This window comes from Asterias rubens, chromosome 3 (genome assembly GCF_902459465.1).
Source record: "Asterias rubens chromosome 3, eAstRub1.3, whole genome shotgun sequence".
Taxonomy (NCBI): domain Eukaryota; kingdom Metazoa; phylum Echinodermata; class Asteroidea; order Forcipulatida; family Asteriidae; genus Asterias; species Asterias rubens.
Window position 1 is genome coordinate 14,613,618 of NC_047064.1, and position 13,591 is coordinate 14,627,208.

Sequence of the window (13,591 nt, forward strand, 5' to 3'; positions counted from 1 at the left end):
GATCACCATAAACACTCTTGATAGTGTGGCTGTCATTTCAGTTTTTTTTTTTTGCTAATAAATCATTCCCATTTTAATATTTTTTGTGTAGCAGATGAACAAACAAATAACTCATGAGATATTCCAATTAAACCTGTATAAAGCCAAAGGTCTTTTGTAATTGTAAATTTTCCAGATTTATTTTGATAAATGAAAGTTGAGCACAATGACTCTAAATATAAAAGACCTGGGCCCAATTTCATAGAGTTGCTAAGCACACAAATTTGCTTAGCATGAAATTTCTTCCTTGATAAAAACAGGATTACCAACCAAATTTCCCTGTGATTTTCAGGATATAAGCAAACGACAGCTAAAAAGCAGTAACAAGCAATACGCAACAAATGGAAATTTGGTTGGTTATCCTTTTTTTTATCAAGAAAGAAATTTAATGCTAAGCAAATTTTCTTACCTAGCAGCATTATTCATGGCTCTACTTACCGTAAGCAAAGAATCGGCGCTTGCGGAAGCAGGGAAATTATTTCACAGGTTAGCAGGGGATTCTGGCTTGTGTGCATGTGTTCTCCATGATACGAGGCATTCTTCGCTTACACAGCTAGCGCGGAATTCGGCGCTTGGAGAATCATGATCGCAGAATTTGGCGTTAAGCAGAGCCATGAAATTGGGCCCTGATTCTTAGGGTTGTACATAAGAAACAGAGGAGGAAGTTTATCTTAAATTTCTTTATAAGTAAAGATGTTGCCTAATTTAGTGATGGTGAATTTTTTGGGGGGTCGATAATAAGAAGTAACTATTACTAGAAAGTACAACCATGTGTTAATCTCATTTGGGAAGTGTGTTGGCTTGTTCTTTTAGTCTTGACAATTCTAACATATTTTGATATTTTGATGTTCTGTGAATGGTTGTACCTGAAAGTTTAATAGTAATAGTTACTTTCTTAAAGGAACACCTTGCCATGGATCGGTCGAGTTGGTCTTTGAAAAGCGTTTGAAGCGTTTTGAAATGCAAATGGTTAGATAATTTAAAAGTAGAATTAAATTATTCACACAGACATGCCTCGATATTGCACGGTTTTCCTTATACGTCGTGAAGAAACATGGTCGGCCATTTTGTGGAGTCAAAATCTTGACTCCACAAAATGGCCGACTGTGTTGGTTTTCTAAGACCAACTCGTGCGATCCAAGGCAAGGTGTTTGGGATAATGATTAGTTCAAGTCTTCCATTTCATAAATGTTAAAGTTATAGACTCTCTGCATTCCACGTTGAATAATTCCAATATAATACCAAAATGTGTATAGAGCTGCTTAGACAAAAACACACATCACACACACCCAAGTGTGTAAACACCTTCAATAGCATCATTCCATGTTATTTTTTAGCAATTAATTGTTAAAACCTCTAGATTTGCCACTAGTTTTCGTTGTAAAAACAAATAAGTGGAAAATCATTTCCCAAAACAGATTGTATATCCCCGTCACATAGTCGGGTTTTATGTTGGTTAGTCATGGCCTAGCGGGTAAAATCTCCGGATTCAAGCTCTGGTGTTTGATCAGCAGAGTGGGTTCGAGTCCCGGTCGTGACACTTGTGTTCTAAAGCAAGACACTTAACCATGATGGCTTTGTAAAGTTGGGGAGGTAGTGTTTTCTGCTCTACCAGCCAGGCTTCTGATGGATGATACCCAAGCCTACATCCGTATGGACTGTAAAGGGGGTTTCCCTGTTTCAGCCCCAGGAGTAGGTGGCAAGGGCCTCTGGCAAAAATAAATTGTAGCCCACACATTGAAGTGGACTTCAGGTCTTGTGTGTCAGGCGACTTAAATAAAAAATATAAAAAATAAAGATATATATAAGCACACACCCCATTCCTATGATTAAAGTTGTAATGGTTTTGTGAACCAATCTATTGTTAAGGTTTTTTTTTATAAACAATGCGCTGGTATTGTATATTGATTAGTTCACAGGGAAAATGAGAGCAATATTTTATACCTTTTTGTAATTTTAATTTTTTCTTGTGTATATATAATATGTCACTTTTATAAGCTTGATAATTTTGAAAAAAAAACCTAAACTTTGTACTTAAATATGTTGAATTGAGAGAACATAATGTTAGTTGAATATCAGTACTCGGATAGTATTGGTGTTAATCAAAGGGTGTGAATCCAAATTATGTAAATATTAATATTTTGATTATGATACTGATTGGACATTTAGTATTGTTTGCTTTTCCTTTATGCTTGAGACACATGACCGGTTCATTGTCTTCAATGCATTCTTATAACCTTAAACATTTTATGGACATTTTTGTTAAACATGCACTGTCCTCAGGATGCCATTTTTGTGTCAGTGGCTGTGGCTAGCAGCTAATGGCTGCTAGCCATATCATTAGCCACAATGAGTGACACTGGCTCAGCCGGTGAGATGACTTGTATACCTTATTTCTATGGTAATTCCTCCAGAAATGAATGATCATAAAAAGTACTTGGTTAATAGCACTGGAGAGCTTTTGATATTATACAACGTTGTTAGAAACGACACCCTTTTGTAGTCCTTGTAGTTTTAGATAAAAAGGTAATTGTTCACACACAAAGTTTAATATCATGAGGCTTCAGACATTAAGACCCAGTTTACACTAGGACGACGTTTACACTAGATCCTAAAGGTGGATTTATATCCGGCTTTTTTTTTTTTACGACCGCGGATCAAGATCCACTGTCGCGTTTACACCAATGCTTAAGCCTTTCTTATAGGCATCTGAAAACACAATTTTATGCAACAAGGGTGTTTTTTCTTCCATAACGTTGATGACCAATGGTACCAAAATGCTCACAGATTTGTTATTTTATGCAAATGTTTGGATACATCACGTGAGACTACAGGGCTAAGGCAAACGTCAAAAGTGTACCCTGCCTTTAAAATATCAACAGAAGGGTGTCAAATCGAACAATTGACAACAACACATCGTCCTAGTACATTCATTGCCCCTATTTTTATGTTGATGTCAACATTATGCTCCCTTCTTCTTTTTCTTCTTCTTTTGACACGCCCATCCGCAGTTTAAAAAAGGTAGACATTTTAAAACCTTGGTTACCATATATGGCTACGTATCTGTAGGTGTTCTCCGTATTTTTGGTGAATGAATTTCTACAGTTGCATTTACCTAGCTTTAATAAGCACAGTTTTTGTTTTACTTTGTAACTTGAAAACATCTCAAACATCTCCAAGGTAAGACAATAACAAAAGCAATCCAGAAAGGCTGGCCGCAAAATTTTATCAAAATGATTTAAAGCCAATGGAAATAAGATTAGTTTGTAATTTTTTTTAACTATGTTAAAATTGTCCTCGGTAGAGATATTATTAATGTATTGAAAAACTGTTTTTATTTTATGACACAGATTACCTGATTGAGTAAAGTGGTTCGGGGCGCCAGCACAATAAATTAATCTTGAAGAATATCTTCCTTGTGTGTTCAGAATTGTCATTTCATGTGTTTTTTGGGTGTTTTTTTCCATCATTCCTTGGACGTTCCCTTCGCCAGCCCTCTTGCAGTAACACATGATGGATGTATCTTTTAAAAGACAATTACCGTGACGACATAGACTCATCATCAATGTCGGCAGGTGCATTTCATGGTAAAGAAGTCATGTTCATGTGCCCCGACAGAGAACTGACACATCTCTATTGTTGAAACTTAAAGGGGAAGTGTACACACGCTAGGTAATCGCTCTTAAAATTACTGGCAATACAAACTTATTTGGTTAGAAGTAGGCCAACAACAGCTTTAATTGGTGTAAAGCATTTTGAGAATAATTTCACTTGGAAGAAATGTGGTTACGCAAAAATATATATCGTTGTATCCCCCGAGTTTTGAATCTAAGGAGAAGCGTTACAGACATTAACGTTTCTCAGATTGTGTTCTCCAATTACGCAGGGACGTAACCGCTCCAGATTTTTGGTGATATCTGGATGGACATTTACGTTACGCATGTTAGTTTCATCTTAGTTACAATAATCGAACGGTTACAAAAACCAAAGGTAATATACTTTGCCCTTTAAATATGTTTTTAGTTTTAAAAGGAGAGCATCAAAGGAGAATATTCTACTGGACACTGAAGAGAACAAACAATTGTATGTACGTTTTTTATTTAGAAGGAATCTCTTAATAAAAAGTGGGATTGGAAACTGTGAAATAATAGGGCCCGTTGACTTTGGTACACATAGGATATAGAGGCTCTGGTCAACAGAGGGCCGGGGATAGGTCAAATTATTTGGTACCATAGAGGTGCGGGGACAGATTCAACCAGTGCCCATCGAATTGGTCAAATTTCTTCCATTCAATACTTACTTTTGGTTTTATCATAGAACAGAGATGAGAGTTTAGAATATATACGAGTATGGCTTGTTCGCCGAAATTTGATGATCGTCCAAGCTATAGGTTTACTAGCCCAACTTGGGTGACTTTGCTTTAGGTGAGTCAGTATGTCAATTTAGACACAAGTATGAAGTGACATGTGACCTATCAGTTTAAGTTGTTAATTGGGCGTAGGTGGAGCCCAATCGTGGCTGCCAATTTGGCATAAGACCTCTCATACATCATTGTTATTGGCTGGCTCATTGCAGTGGACACTAATTGATCATGCAAATGAGTAGGGCCAAGTAACCGAAATGTTTCCTGTCTCCTGCACCACGTCAAAATGTAGGCCATAATCTAGAAGCAGACTGCTTGAAATTTACAGTCGTAAAAAACTGGGTTAATTTGAAGGGTTAGTTTGCTTTGAGAACCCGCAGAGTCTGAAACCAGATCTGTCTGTTGGCACTCGGAGAGGAGCTTGCCTTTGCATCCTCAATAAACTGATTAAGCATGAACGCTTTGCAGCCATCCGTTGCCTAGCAACCGTCATCTTCTGCAGACAGTGCACATGCGCAGAGCTGTATTTTACATCCCTAATGGCAACGGTGTAGTGGTGAATCAATGAGGAATAGTGGTTTTATGTTGGCGCGGTTTTAACAGGCAGCACACGTTGAGGAGCTGGTTGTCTGCATCAAAGCAGCTACGAGGGTTCTCGCGGTGACTGTAAATCTTGTTCACTGAGCTACTTAAGTATTTGCTTACCTTCTCCTCTCTTGTCCGGCGTGTTGTGTCTGCTGTCGACCCCGTACGCCCACTCCTTCAGCCCCGGTAGACGGATCGTCTTCGTCTCGCCCACGATGTGCGTACCGACTCGAATTGTAGGATGTCTAGTCTTGATGTTCTTCTTAGCGACGGACGAGGCACATGCCCGTAAGTATGAGCACATTTATTGACCTTAATGATTGTCCACTCTCAAAATGTATTATAATAAACATTATTTCTAAACGTAGAGCTGTACTATGCGAGGTTTTAAGCCGAGAAAGGTGCGTTCAATCCCATTAGAAGCTAAACCTGATTGTTTTGTGTCGACTCTTTCTGAGGTTGCAACACGTTTTTTACGCGGGTTTGCAAATAGACAAGTGTTCAGCATATTTATACACATCAGCAAACCCATGAGAGAGTGTGTATTTTTCAGCTTTATGTAATACATAGTGATGTTTTTAAATCTGATAATTGGAAAGTAAGTATATGAGAATGTTAAGATTTAACCAAGAATGGAAGCCTTTGACATTACGCAATTTTGATAAACAGAATGTGTATAAATGGTTTGAAGAGGGCCATAGTAGATGTACGTGAATCATTGTTTCCATAAATGCTATGTACAACTCTCAGGTAGGCCAGGTATGCAACAGAATGTAGGAGCACATATCGTACATTTATTAGGGTCTGTTCACGACCAATTGCAACAAAACCTATTCAATTAAATCAAACTAGGTTTCATTAAAGGCACTAGACACCTTTGGTAATTTGCCAAGACCAGTCTTTTCACTTAGTGTATCTCAACACATGCATAAATAACAAACCTGTAAAAGAATTTGAACTCAATTGGTCGTCCGATGCGAGAACAAACACCATTGACGCACAAGTTGTGTGCTTTCAGTGCTTGAATTCGCAACCTCAGCTGAGGTCTCGATTTCAATTCAAATATTTTTTTGAGAAATTACTTCTTTCTTAGAAACACACACAAACTTGCTGCAATTTCGTGCAATGCATGCAGAAAATGTGCAAAACCGTACCACGTGACAGGAATAAATATTGTTTTGCTGGTTACCAATTTGCTCAATGGCGAGCAGTGGGGGAAAAACATAAAAGACAACTGTCACTTTTCAGAGATAGAGGCATCTCACATTCATCACATTAAAATGTACATCAACGAATCTACTAAAAGCCACCATGCACAAAAAAAGCTACAGATAAAACATTAACGGATACGAAAGCGTATTCCCGGCACATGAATAAAAACCATATCTCTTATCGTGTACGTACACGACAACTATCCAACCTTAAAGGCACTGGGCACTATTGGTTATATAACACAAAATAATTGTTAGCATAAAAACTTACTTGGTAACGAGCAATGAAGAGCTGCTGATGGTATAAAAAAATGTGAGAAACGACTGCCTCTGAAGTAACGTAGTTTTTGAGAAAGAAGTAATTCTTACTAATTATTTGAATTGATTTCGAGACCTCAAGCATCTGAAGGCACACAACTTCGTGCGACAAGGGTGTTTATTCTTCCAAATGTTCACAGGTATGTTATTTTATGCATATGTTGAGGTACACCAAGCGAGAAGACTGGCCTTTGACAATTGCCAAAGGTGTCCAGTGTCTCTAAGAGAGATTTTGTGTATTCATGTGACGGCAATACGCTTTCATAACCGGAAAATGTGTGAAGATTTTTTTCCCAAGCAGCTCTTAGCACAAGGTTTTGCCAATCATTGCTTGAAACTCTCCCTCTTTGAAGGATTCGTAATGAGCCATTATTGAACCATAGCCACCTCATAAAGGTTGGGATAGATGAGGCCAGTCGTCGTAGCTTGAAGGACATTTTTATCCTCTCGTTTTAATGACACATTTTCGCTGTGTATTGATCGCCTTAGAGTGGTAAATAGACAAAAAAATAAGTCATTTTACATTAATGAAGGTTCTTTATCAGAAGACAAAAATGGTAATGTTAGCGCCATAGACAATGAACATGTTATACACGATAGCCAGCCGAAAGCCAAAGTTAGTCTTGTTTAAAAATTTAAAATAAACAAGACTTTTTTTTCAAGTACTGGGTTTTACAGTACTAACACACATCGGAGTATGAGAACCAAAATATGAATACATTTTGCAAATTAAATATCTATTACAAACCAGACTTAAATGCAAAGTACAATATTGGTAATTGTCAAAGACCAGTCTTCTCACTTGGTGTATCCCAACATAAGCATAAAATAACAAGCCTGTGAAAGTTTGAGCTAAGTTGACCATCGAAGTTGCGAGAAAATGATGAGAGAAAAACACCCTTGTTGGACGAATTTGTGTGCTTTCAGATGGGAATAAAAGACTTTTTAGTGAGAAATTACCTCTTTCTCAAAAACTGCGTTTTTTTTAAGAGGGAGCCATGTCTCACAATGTTTTATACTACCAACAGCTCTCCGAATGATAGTTACCAAGTCAGTTTTAAGTTAAAAATTGTTTTGAGTAATTACCTAACATGTACCTTTCCTTTAACCATGCTCAACATGATTGTCATGCCAACTAAACTGTTTTCTGTACGGTGTGCAAAATTAAAATTTAAGATCAAATAACCGAACGCCTGAATGTCTTTTCGAAATGGATTGATTTTGTGCGAGTTATAAAAGAACTCTTCGCAGCGCAGAGTCGCTTTGTATACAGGCATGAAACGTTTACACTCACACTAAACTAATCCACAAAAGATATTCTAGGGGACAAATAACTCCGGAAATTGGATGTCAGGCGAGGTAAAGTCCCTCAAAAATTCTTCAAAAATTGAACTCAATTTACACTGTGCCGGGCATTCAGGTTTGAGAATAAATTCAATCCATTCGAAGTTCATATACAAAAGAACAAGAATGAAATCTCGTTTAACCAGATTTAATTTTATAAAGGAAACGAGAGTGACTAAAGAATTATTTCATAATCACAGGTTTTACACAACAGGGGACACCATTGTGGCATTGTGGTTGGAATTTGATTTTCCTCCCAAGTTTACATATTTTCCTCCTTTTTCTAAATTGTTTAAAACGGATATTCAAAATCCATTTTCATAAAATGTTTGGTGAATGGAGGTGATGCGAAGTAATCGACAAACCTGTGCGTGAATAAGACTGGTATACGCAGCCTTTAAATTTAGGCAGTCTGTTTTGTATGTTTTTTTTTTTTATACATGCCCGATCTTAAACAATGGCGTACGAACTTTACAATTTTAAGAGTACATTTTTGGCAAGTGTTTTATTTTGTAAGGCAGGGATGCTGTTATCTGAAAAATTATGTCGATGCCCTTGTTAAATGTGAACATGTCTCCGGCCAAAAGTATACGATTACATCAACCAACCTGGCTTCAATTGCGGATTTAGAACAAAACTTTGCTCGAAGCCTGTCACTTTTGTTTAAAGACAAAGAAACATATTTTATTTTGAAACCATTTCATTGTTTCAATCAAACAACAAAACTAAAAAAAACGGAACACAAATAATTGAAAAGGTGATCTCGCCGAAAATCAGGAACGAATATGTCAACGCAATAATCGCAATCTCTCATTGAAGTACAAAATCTGAGAAGCATTACTCACAGTAACGCTTCTTGAATTTTGGGGCATAACAACTGCGTGACCTCATTACCAAAAGGCTTCAAATCATAAGTTTGCATTGCTGTTAGTTTTAAGAGTGAATACAAAACGTATACCTTCCATTTAAGTCATCATTAATCATGTTCCTCACTGTTGCTCATGTTACACATTGCTTCACATTGTGACACACAATGTTGTACTTACGCTACTCTCGTTCATTCGTGTTTCATTCAAAGTTACTCACTGTGACTCGCGTAACTGTATACTCATATACGAGTATAGCATCGTCAACAAATTGGTGTCACTATTTAAAAGATAAGGCAGTGAGTATTCGCAACAAATTAAAATTTGGGGCATAAAAACTCAGATATTTTTATATTGCCACATTAGCCAACTTTGAATTGAAATATTTCTCAATTGCTTTATACATACCGAAAGCAATCTTTATTGCTATTAAAGTTAAGAGTTATTACCAAACGTATGTATTCACTTAAAGTCATCATTAATCTTGTTGCTCACAGTTATTCATGTTTTTTCACATTGCTTCAAACCACTACACATTACTTGCTACACATTACTTGCTCACATCTATGACCGTACTCACTGCTGCTAGTGTTAAACAAACACGAGTTTATACTCATGTTGCTAACTTACAATTATTATTTGCTTTTTTCCCGAGTTACTCACTGTAACTCGTGTTACATGGTGTGAAGGCATACTCAAATGAGAGCAGCGTCAACAGACATGGCGTTACCGTTAGAAAAATACGGAATAATATCAAAGTCTTATATAGCGCACGTTTCTATTAAACAAGGTACTCAAGGCGCTGAGTATACACAAACTCTCAGAAAGATATAGGTTATTGCAGTGATGGATTCTGAGACCCAATTATGAACACCTTATAAGGGTTAACGAAATGCCTCGGCGCATTTTAATGCGCCGAGGCACCTTGTAGCACAGCCAAGAACACCAGGGCAAACCCCTTCTCGTTTCGATAAGTGCACTTGTTTTTTTTTACATGCGTAACACAACACATGGGACCAACGGCTTTACGTCCCGTCCGAAGCATGGATGATATCTAAAAACAGCATGGTCAGCAGGCACAGAATGAAATGGTACTGAAAGTGGTTGATAGTTTTGCTGGGAGCAATACAGATTGTTCAATCATGGCTAATTGCAACGGACGAGATTATTATAACAAGCTAAACTTTGTTCCAAGGCACCGTTTCGCGGAAAGTCGAGCTCGGATTGAACAAACAGACGCAGGGAACTTGTGTCAAAAAGCCCCGCAACCAAAACGGTAATTTTCGTTTAGTATCCACGCTGCAAAGTGTCACTGCTAACGGTGGCTTAAAGGGAAGGTTTACGTTTGGATATACGTATTTATTTATTTATTTTATTTTACATCTTTAGACATATATACAATTGGAATACACGTTGAGCAGGGCCTCCCAACGATACAAATATAATTATGTAATATGTTTAAAATGGATATAGCACAGACAAGGATTTTTTAAAATCAACTCCAGAGTGATTACCCTTGGCAAACAAACTTTAGATTAGAAGCCTAAAACAGCTTTCGATAGTATAAAGCATATTATTGAGAAACATTTCCATTTGAAGTAGAGTGGTTACGTTAAAATCTATCAGTTTTTATATAGGATTTGAGGCATTGCACGGTGAGGTATTATTATTTTGTTTGCGGTAACACCATGTGTGTATCTACTTGCAAGGTAGAGTTTGTTCTTAGAGAACTGTCTTGCTTTATTCTACTGTCGCGGAGTAGATAATCGAAGGTTCGGGAGACTTCTCAGTTATGAAAAGAACTGTCCTGCTTTTTAACTATTACCAGGGCAGATGGTATAGAAAATAGACTGGACTACTACTTTAGCTTTATAGGATCGTAATTAACTGTACTGCCGCGGAGTCAGTTCTGAATTGGTCTCAACGTTTCGACTAGCTTGCTCTAGTCATCGTCAGGAGACTATCAGTCTTTACTCCCCCAAATTTGAATCCAAGAATTTTTACTGACACAACGTTACTCAGATTGTGTATTCCAATTATTGAATATATTCTTCGTGCGCGCACGTAATTAATAACTCCGGATTTTTAGCGATATCTCAAAAACGCAACCACCTTTTAAAATGAAATGTTCACAGGTTATAGTTCTCTTGTATATCTACCTTTATATAAAGTTAAAACAACCGAATGCCAAAAGCCAAAGGTATACCTTGCCTTTAAAGTTATGGGTTTTTAGTTACTACAAATTGCAATGTTGAAAGCTCCTTATGTGCAAAGTTAAAGGGAGGCAAAAGTAAACGAATCTGCAGTGAGAAAATGCTTTCAGAAAACGCACATCTGCACGTGAAGATAAAAAGTCAGTTGTGGGTTCTGAAAAAAAAACATACCATTTTCGCTTTTGTCATTTTATAATAGCATAGTTAATTGGCGTTGGTAATTATAGATAATTGCTTCTGTGGTTATGCTATTACAGATAATTGTGTGTAAAAGCTAATGCTATTGTTGCGTTGTCTCTTTAAACAACGGCTCGCTTATAAACAGATGTATTTTGTGTATCTATTTGAGTCGGCTACGTCGTTGAGTTGGCTAAGTGCTTTTGAAGAAGTCATTTAAGCCAACATCACTTTAGCCTATACGTACCTTCTGATGATCAGGTGTTTGGGTCAAGGTTGAGAACTTGTCTTCCTTCATATTCTGCTATACCGCGGAGTAGATTTTGGGAATTCGGGAGACTTCCCAGGTCTGAAAAGAACTGCCTGCTTACCTGGGCGGAAGGTAGAACATCGACCGGAGCTATAGGCCTACTGCTTTATTGTATAGCTTTAGTGGATCGAGTGGACTTCTTGTTTAAAACTTCACTACCGCAGAGTAAGTTCTTAATTATTGGTCTCAACGTTTCGACTAGTTTGCTCTAACGCCAGGACCTATCTTCTTGCCTATTAATTTTACCTTGTACATGGTGTTGCCATCTTGATTTTACTCCATTCCAACTCATTGAAACCAAACTGAGGCTGGACGAAATAATAGTCTGGTGCCATGTTTGCTCAATGAATGTTAGCGTTCATTACTGTTATGAAAACAGGGAACATGACCAAGATGATGACAGCGTGATAAAGGCCAATTGATATTGCTCATTCCCATAATCCTGTCATTGCCTCCTAGTCATCTCCTCCTAAAACCACACTCATCTTCTGCAAACATCTTCACTTCCGTCTTGTCAAGTTGTCATGACCACTATTCACATCTTCGTCCTCCAACCATCCAGCTGCCTTAAGAGCTATACCTTCTTATCTTTAATAGACTGCCCCTATTCAAAATAGATTACATTCAATTGGTGCACTATTATATCGCTTAGATCACAAAACTGTTTTCTTTACTCCGAGGGGAACGGGAGAGAAGGATACCGGCTTTCGCAAATTACCCTGCACCCCTTTTCTCTGTCAACAGGGACGGGACCGCTGGATCAGTGGATGTCTAGCCCCCCCCCCCCCCCACCGCTTTACCACCTTTCTCTATTTCTCCACCCCCCCCCCCCTTGGCAAAATAAGTCTCTGGATCCGCCCCTAAAGGTGGTAGGTCTGGGGAGGGAAAGCGCACGTAGACCCTTATAACATTGACTGCAATGGTTTGTTATTGAAGACAAAGACATGAATATATTCCATGTACATGTAGGTAGAAACACTCTTTGAAGATGACAAAGGAAATTGAACAGCAAGTCAAACAAATCATAAATCGATACTGTCTTGTATTTGGCTCTGAAGGACCATCACATTAAGGAATAAATTTCCGTAAATATGACGTTGTAAAAGGTATCCCGAGTTGCAAATTCTTCCAGAAATATTTCATCCTATAGAGCTGAATTGCGAAGGACGCGGCTACAACGAGTTTGAGAAGCAGGCATGCAAGGGCGCATTCAGCTGCCAGCCACCTCAACCCATTATGACCACGGAGAACAACCAATACCGAAAGTGTTTGATTTTTTCCGAGGGAGAAAAACCGGATGGCCTGGAAAACCCTCGTGGAACAGCAGAGAACCAACGCACAACTCAACTCACATTTGTATGGCTGTGGTGGCCGGGAATCGAACCAGTGTCTCCTTGGTGAGAGGCGAGCACTTTACGCACAAAACAATCGTGCCACCATCACCATGGTGATTTGTATTGTGACATCACACTTTGCTTATAGCAATTAAGATTGATAAACAACCCTGGGAAACCGGTCCAGATGGTGGCAAGTGGTGTGAGGACACTTGGTAAATGGTTGTCGGCCAGGTTCAAAGGGTTTGAAAGCATGCAGTTATCTCATGCCTCTTAACATTTTGTGCAGGATATACCCTGCACAAATTTATTAAGAGCAGCGTGCTGACCTTTGACCTCAAATTCTAAATCTGAGGTCTCGAAATCAAATTCGTGAAAAAAATTACTTCTTTCTCGAAAGCTACGTCACTTCAGAGGGAGCCGTTTCTCACAATGTTTTATACTACCAACAGCTCCCCCATTACCCCATTACCACGTAAGTAAGGTTTTATGCTGATAATTATTTGAGTAATTGCCAATAGTGTCCACTGCCTTTAAAGGCAGTGGACACCATTGGTAATTACTCAAAATATTTATTAGCATTAAACCTTTCTTGGTGACGAGTAATGGGGAGAGGTAGATGGTATAAAACGTTGTGAGAAACGGCTCCCTCTGAAGTGCCATAGTTTTCGAGAAAGAAGTAATTTTCCACAAATTTGATTTCGAGACCAGATTTAGAACTTGAGATCCCGAAATCAACCATCTAAACGCACACAACTTCGTGTGACAAGGGTGTTTTTTTCTTTCATTATTATCTCGCAACTTCGACAACCGATTGAGCTCAAATTTTCA

The 13,591-nt window shown here is 38.1% G+C and overlaps 1 protein-coding gene across 1 annotated transcript in view; it reads left to right on the plus strand.

Moving 5' to 3' along the window:
* The first annotated feature begins 4,984 nt into the window (after positions 1-4,984).
* Positions 4,985-13,591, plus strand: part of LOC117288236 (serine-aspartate repeat-containing protein F-like) — a 39,042-nt gene continuing 30,435 nt past the window's right edge. Inside the window, exon 1 of the mRNA XM_033769012.1 lies at positions 4,985-5,275. Within this exon, the coding sequence (XP_033624903.1) occupies positions 5,203-5,275 (73 nt within the window). The 5' untranslated portion in view covers positions 4,985-5,202. The remainder of the gene's footprint in view (positions 5,276-13,591) is intronic.